This window comes from Lithobates pipiens, unplaced genomic scaffold (assembly GCF_037356315.1).
Source record: "Lithobates pipiens isolate NorthernLeopardFrog02 unplaced genomic scaffold, aLitPip1_a1.2 Scaffold_8, whole genome shotgun sequence".
NCBI lineage: Eukaryota > Metazoa > Chordata > Amphibia > Anura > Ranidae > Lithobates > Lithobates pipiens.
In genome coordinates, this window is record NW_027507903.1 from 248,790,350 (window position 1) to 248,798,081 (window position 7,732).

Sequence of the window (7,732 nt, forward strand, 5' to 3'; positions counted from 1 at the left end):
TATTCAGTAGAGCAAACAACACATTTTCCATTGAGGAGATAGGAAAACCATTATGAGGTGAATACAGAGGAATGGCTAAGAAATTTAACCCAGTAATTTTAGCCCACCATAGACACCAAAGGTGTTAAAGGATTGACATCAAACAGTCAAACCTTAAAGTGGTTGTAAACCCTTACAACACACTTTGACCTACAGGTAAGCCTAGATTAAGACTTACCTGTAGGTCCAAGAAATATCTCCTAAACATATATGGTTTAGGAGATATTTACCCGAACACAGCCACCGCTGTCTACCGCGCATGCGCTGTCGACAGTGGCGCGCAGGTGCACTGGGCAGGCCGCAGATCGCAGCGATATGCCGAGAGTGACGGCTCCCGTGCGCATGCACGGGAGTGACGTCATCGCGGCTCCGGCGAATCACAGCGCCGGAGCCACGAGACCCGGAAGTCGGACCCAGGATACATGGCAGTGGCGAAGTGGAAGACGGAGGACCGCTTCGGGGCTTTGTTCTCAGGTAAGTTATTCATAATGAGCTAGTATGCTATGCACACTAGCTCATTATGCCTTTGCCTTACAGGGTGTGTTTTAAAAAAAAAAAGATTTTTGCCTTTATTTCCCCTTTAAGCATCTATCCAAGTGTTCCATATCTTATCAAATTTTTGGGGGCAATTACTGCCAGTGTACGTTAGCTTATACTGTAGATAAGATTCATTAATCACTACTTTCCAACCCAACACTGTTGGAGGAGCTGGGGATTTCCACTTAAACAGAATCTCCCATCTAGCATAGTCCTAGCATAAAATAAAAACAGTTTAATATGTTTAGAGGCATTCAATGTATCTGTAAGACCCAGTAAAAAAATAAGAGGATCCATGGATAAAACCAGGATACCTAGGGCATTAATGGTACCCACCACGCTTTGCCAAAAGGTGTGAATTTTAGAGCATATCCACAAAACATGGAGATAAGAACCAGTCTGGAGTTTACAACAAAGACAAGTATCTGATCTATTAGAGTATATAGCGGCAAGCCATTGTGGGGTATAGTGTACTCTGTGGACAAATATCAGCTGTAGGAACCGATCCCTTATGGATATAGTGGAAGCAAATTGTAGCAGGCAGTTCGCCCATTCATCTTTGGAAAGCAAAGGAAGGTTTGCACGCCACCTCTCCCATAATTTAAGTATGCGGGGAGTAGACAGTGTGGACAAATGTGAGTACAGAGAAGGTAATGGGTTGGGAAGATCCTCACAAAGAAGCATACTCTCTAGAGTAGTGGTTATCAACTCTGGTCCTCAGGACCCACTAACAGACCAGATTTTAAGTATTACCTTGGGGAGATGCAGACTAGAATACTGCAATCACTGAGCAACAAATTATATCACCTGTGATGTATTTCAGTTATCTTGCAAACTTGACCTGTTAGTGGGTCCTGAGGACAGGAGTTGAGAGCCGCTGCTCTAGAGGATCCACCTGAAGAGTAATTGGTCTAGGGAATTGGGCTGCAGTAGCATGTCTCAGTTGTAGGAAATGAAAAAACATAGAGTTCAGTAGGTGACAAATACATTTATGTTTATCGAACGAAGGTAGGCTGCCCTGAGGCATAAGGTGTCATGACACCTTAATAACACATCTTGCCCAAAAAGAAGGGTCTGATATTGAACATAATTTCAAAGATGTTTGGGTTGTCCCCACAATGGTGTGTGGGGGGAACAGATGTTGGCAGATTGATATTGAGCTCTGGCCCGGGCCCAAACCCATAACACCGTTTTTATTGGGGTAGTAATAGCAGGGTTAGAGGTCAGACCTCTGTATGCCAGGTTACTGAGCTCAGCGTAGGAGCCCAGCATTGCTGCCTCCAGAATCACTGCATGTTGTCTCAGGGTTGAGAAAACCATCACCTCAATGTTACTAGTACTGCTGGCCAATAATACCACATACAATTGGGCAGTGCCAATCCTCCACAATGAATTGGGAAATATAAGGTAAAACATGACAGCCTGGCAGTCCCACAGTAATGGGGGCATGATACCATCCAACTTATTAAAGAAGGATTTTGAGGATAGGAATTGGTGATTGTCTAAATAAGTATAGAAATTTGGGTAAAAATAAACAATCTTTAATAGGTTAACACATTCTATGGTACTAAGGGAAAGAGACAACCAGGCCAAAAATTGGCTATTTAAACAATTCAAGATGGGTTAAAGGTTATCCGAGACATAGGAATTTAGATCTTGTATCACAACTCCCAAATATTTAAATGTAATTTCTGACTTTCAAGGGTACAGTGGGGACGGTGGGGAGCACCATTGGGGAGAGTGGAAATAATATTGATTTGTCCCAGTTAATATGGATACTCGAGTATGTATCAAAGTTCTCTGATCTGCTAAGCAGAGTCTTTAACCCCAATTTACAAACTGATGTAGAGATGGCCACAGTTCAGGGTGGTTGGGCCAGGTTTATTTTGTAAACAAACCTGGCTTGTGGGGGACAATTAATAAATGGTTTTGCTATAATTACAGCCCTGCTGTGTTAAGATTATTTATTATTTATTGATGCAGCTTACCGTATATTTATTGTTTATCATGTTTAAAATGTGAATACCAATAATAAAGAGACAGCGGCCATTTTAAGCTCCACTACTGTTTTTTGGTCTTTCTTTCATTGCTCTTGCTGTCTACAGTCCCATGGAAAGAGCTTCCATTGCTTAATTAGTACTATCAAACAAACAACAAACAAACTTAAACAGATGTATTAAGAACATTACATTTTAATTTGTAATAATCATACAATAAATGTACTGTAAAGTATAGCATATACTGTATTTTAACCACTACAGATCCGCGCTATTGCCAAATGACGGCATCAGCGCGGACCTACATTTCCGGGACTACGTCTATTGACGTCGTCCCGGATACGAGCGGCCTGCGCGCCCCCTGAGGGGCGCGCGCGGCGCGCTCTGTGATCGGCGAGTCCGTGAGACTCGCCTGATCACCGATCCGTGCAAGGGGTCGATCCCGACCCCTTATCACGTGATCAGCTGTCAGCCAATGACAGCTGATCATGTGATAGAACGGAGCCGGTAATCGGCTATTATTATTATTATTATTATCGGCTGACAGCGCGAGGAGAGAAAAAAAAAGCCGATCACCGGCGGCCGTGATCGGGACATCAGTCCCGATCACGGCCAGCAATACAGCTGACCACCTGCCCCCTGCCAGTGCCCACCTGCCCACCGCCGTGCCATCCTGAATAAAAGTAAGTGCCCCCATCAGTGCCCCCCATCAGTGCCCATAGTGCCCACAGTGCCACCTACAGTGCCACCCACAATGCCACCCACAGTGCCATCCAGCAGTGCCACCAACAGTGCCACCCACAGTGCCCACAATCTGCCTCAAAGGTGCTGCGACCCAGTGCCGCCCATCAGTGCCCAGCAGTGCCGCCCATCAGTGCCCAGCAGTGCCGCCCATCAGTGCCCAGCAGTGCCACCTATCAGAGCCACCTATCAGTGCCCATCAGTCCCATCTATCAGTGGTACCTATCAGTGCCCATCCGTGCCACCCATCCGTGCCACTTATCCGTGCCACCCATCCATGCCATCTTATCTGTGCCCATCTTTGCCCATCAGTGCCGCCTTATCTGTGCCCATCGGTGCCGCCTTATCTGTGCCTATTAGTGCCGCCTTAACTATGCCTATCAGTGCCCACCAGTGCAGCCCATCAGTGCCCACCAATGCAGCCCATCAGTGCCCACGAATGCAGCCCATCAGTGCCCACCAATGCAGCCATCAGTGCCGCCTAATCAGCGCACTTCAATGAAGGAGAAAAATGACCCGTTTGCAAAATTTTATAACAAACTATTAAAACATGATTTTTTTTTTTTTTTGCATCTTTTTTTGTTTGTTTAGCAAAAAATAAAACTCCGAGCTGTAACTAAATACCACCAAAAGAAAGCTCTATTTGTGGGAAAAAAATGATAAAAATTTCATTTGGGTACAGTGTTGTATGCCCGCGCAATTGTCATTCAAAGTGCATCAGCGCTGAAAGCTGAAAATTGGTCTGGGACTGAGGGGGGTTTAAGTGCCCAGTAAGCAAGTGGTTAAACAATAAAAAATAATTATTTACAAAACAAGTATTTTCCCTTTATCAGCCAAGTTATATCTCCAGTCCAGGTCAGTAGTGCGGGCCAGCAATTGATGTGTTTCTTTTCTTTCTCTGGCTCCAGTTTTCTGACTCTTTTAACTCTAATCAGAGAGTTCAGCAGGCCTTTCACCAGATTTTGCAAAGTGCCATTATTCCTTTAAAGTCACTGATTACTTTGCATCTTTTTAATACTTGTGACATATGTTTTAGCAGTTCCTCAATGACATCCACATTCTTCTACAATCATATCTTCATGGTGTTTCATTTCCACTTCTCCCTCCTCATACATCAGTATGGACAAAGGTTTCATCTTCACTGGGACACAGGAAGCACATTCAACTTTATCTGAATTGAATAGCTTCACCAAACTCTGTAAAACAAAAAAAACAAAAAAATGAATTTCCAAATCCAAATCAAAGGATGAAACACACATATTAAACAACCCACAAATTTAGCACAGTAACAATTGATATTTCTAACTTTCGCCTAAAGTAGACCTAAACTGGTTGGGCTGGATGCATCCCATCTACTTCTTTCTTGGGGTCATTAACCAATGTGAGATTTTAAATTGAACATAGCATTGTTTTACAGTCAGGTGAATTACATTTTTGCAACCTACAAACATCTGTTTTAAACTATAAAAAATAAAGCTTTTTAATTGGCATGCTGATCCCTAAACATAAGATGTAAAAGAAATGCCATTAAATCCTGCCCTTTATAGAGTTTATCCAGATTTGGACTCCACATTTTTGAGTTTGACATGCCTGCCCTAAGGCGTTAAGCTAGCTGACATTCCTCTAAGGTTCCAAAAAGTTACATGCATTATAACTTATTTTCTTTAGTCGACAATCAAACATTTACTCCTGCACTGCTGTCTGTCTAATGGCACCCAATATTAGAAAATACTGAAAGGCACCCAATATTTAGAAATACTTTGAAAAAAAAACGACACTTACCATAATGTAAGCATGGTTGGTTGGTTTGAAGGTCTCACTCAAGGGAATGGGACAGGCTCCTTCCCATCTGTAGGCATTCAATGTCTTTGGATAGATAACCAGATCCCCCCAACCGAACTTCTCAAAGTCCACCATCATATCAACCCTTCTGCACAAGGGTTTTCCATTCAAATTATCCATGGTTTGGGATGGAAAGTTGTTCATTATGGTGCTGTGTTTTGCATTTCTGTTCTTCCTGTGCTTTTTGATACCTTGTTCGCTTGTTACTTCTGGTATCATCACGTGTTTAGAAGACTCCACTGTTTGAATGAGGTTGGGATGTCCATTGACATTAGCAGAAGGGTTGTCCTTGGTGAACACTATCAATACGACCCTGTCAGTAAATATGTCTGTGCAACTGTTCTTATGATCCTTCTGAGATGGGCCTCCATCACCCATGAAGTCTTCATAATCTGAACTTTGATGAAGGTGGAGATAAGTATTCAAAATTTTGGTGAGGTTGAAGACTTTCCAGGAGCCACCTATTGCTACAGATGAATCAATGTGAAAGGACTTGAGAAACAGCTTCTTGGAACTTTGTTTGCTGTGGTAGATATGCAGGATCATATCATGTGTTTTCTCTGAAGGAGAAAATTTAATCCTTAACTCTGCCAATCGAATCTCATTACTGCTTGAGAGAGAGGATATGTCAAAGTAGAGTGACCGATGATTGTCCATCTTGGTACATCCTGGTTAAATAAAACAACAAAATATACAACATAAATATCATTCTAATTATAAATGGACAAACAGTTATTACAGTATATAAACATAAAACGTGAAAATATATAAATATATTGTTATACAAAATGCAAAACAGTATCCTTTAAAAATTATATTTACCATTTAAAATAAATCTTTAGGTAGTGGGCAATGTATGTAAAACTGCTAAGGTAAATTTTTCATATATGAGGCATTTAAGTGGTGTTTTAGGGAAGACTGAGAAACTACAAAAACACTTACTCTTCTATTGTTGTTAAGTAATCAGCTATAAGAAATTAAATTGCTCTTAATTTAAATGCCTGGCACAAAAATCAGGCATTGAAACTGTTCTATGCCTTTTATGTAGAAAATAATCTAGTCCATCAAGAGAAAAACTACCATTACATTTAGGTAATACATAAAGCGGCATGTTATATGACAAAATACAGTATATTGGTAACAGAGTTGTACTTACTTTTGGCAGTAAGACTTAGGACTGTGTCTGAATCTTGAAGAATGGAATGCTCGAGGCTGGACAGACCTGTGTCGTTCCCCATAATAAGGGTCTGATAGAGCTGCATCATGAAAGGTGAGTACTTCATATTTTGAGAGTTTGGTTGTTCATTAAGACTGCTTGAAGTTCTTAATTCATGGTTAGATTGTTGAAGAGGAATTCTGCTTTGGTTTCCTTGCATGAAAGCTGGCAATCCCTGTACCACGGAGATGGTTATGAGGTAGAGGATGATATTCAGCCAGGTCATTTCTTCTGAGATCTTCTGCACCTTTTCTTGATTTGTAATGTCTCAGGAGATGTACCTCAGAAGACTGAAGTGAGGTCCTTAGGTTTCCCTCATTTTTTATATAGTTGGATAAAAAGGTTCCATATTTACATATTACCTTTCATGTCATTGACCTCAACATCAAAGACCGCCAAGGTAACTGTCAGGTGTCAAGTTGTCCTTTCATGCTAGTAACACATGCACAAAATCTTATGAGTTAAATATGCATGATTTAATTGAGGTGTAGTAATCTGTTGATAGTATCAAATAAACAGAAACTAAAATATACAATATAAAAAATACACAGGGAGTATACATTAAGTAGACACTGAAACTTGTTCAGTAAGTATTGACCAGTATATAACATATATATACATATACATATATTAGTCACATTATAATCTTGGAATTGCAGTTATTTAAATTATTTTTTCAGTAAGAAAAGTCATATTATATTATAATTATTATATTATATTCTGTTTTTGTAAGTGACTGGAGAAATATATTTTGTTTGGTAGAATTTTATTTTTAAGTATATAAGGCCTTGCTTTTAATTGTTATTTCTGAAGTGTTAGCTTATTTAAAGCATACCACCTTCATATCACACGTAAATATTTTTTGTTTTACCATTCACATATTATAAAATGATGAATATAAAATCTAATATGAATATAAAATCTCTCAAAATTGACCACATGATATTTTCAAATATACAAGCCAGGATGTCCCATGATATACATTTTTCAAATTCTCAGTGGCAGGATAATAATAGTAAAATAATAATAAGCTATACTGTATTTTTAATTTTTTTTGCATGATGCATGAATATTAAATTGCAGTAAAATATCATGAAAATCCAAATTTTCTTTTATGATTTGACATAACAAGGTGCCAAAAAAATCCCCTGCCATAATTTCTCACCATTAATTTAATAACAATTTCAATGAAAAAAATGTACTCACAAATAGTTAAAATAATCAGTAAACTATCCCATAAACTCAGTTTGTAAAGAGAAATAACTATTTGAGACATCATAATGAAGTACAATTAACTAATTATTAGCTTATTTGTAAGCATAGGCTAGTATGTAATACAAAGAGCCAATGAATATGCACC

General features: G+C 39.6%; 1 protein-coding gene across 1 annotated transcript; it reads right to left on the reverse strand.

The window, feature by feature from the left end:
* Positions 1-4,357: 4,357 nt before the first annotated feature.
* LOC143963607 (nodal homolog 2-A-like) lies at positions 4,358-6,598 on the reverse strand. The gene is made up of 3 exons (XM_077473287.1): positions 6,313-6,598; positions 5,097-5,824; positions 4,358-4,510 (listed from the first exon to the last, which is right to left on the reverse strand). Exons 1-3 carry the CDS (start codon positions 6,596-6,598, stop codon positions 4,358-4,360), a joined length of 1,167 nt encoding a protein of 388 aa, XP_077329413.1.
* Between the last annotated feature and the right edge of the window lie 1,134 nt (positions 6,599-7,732).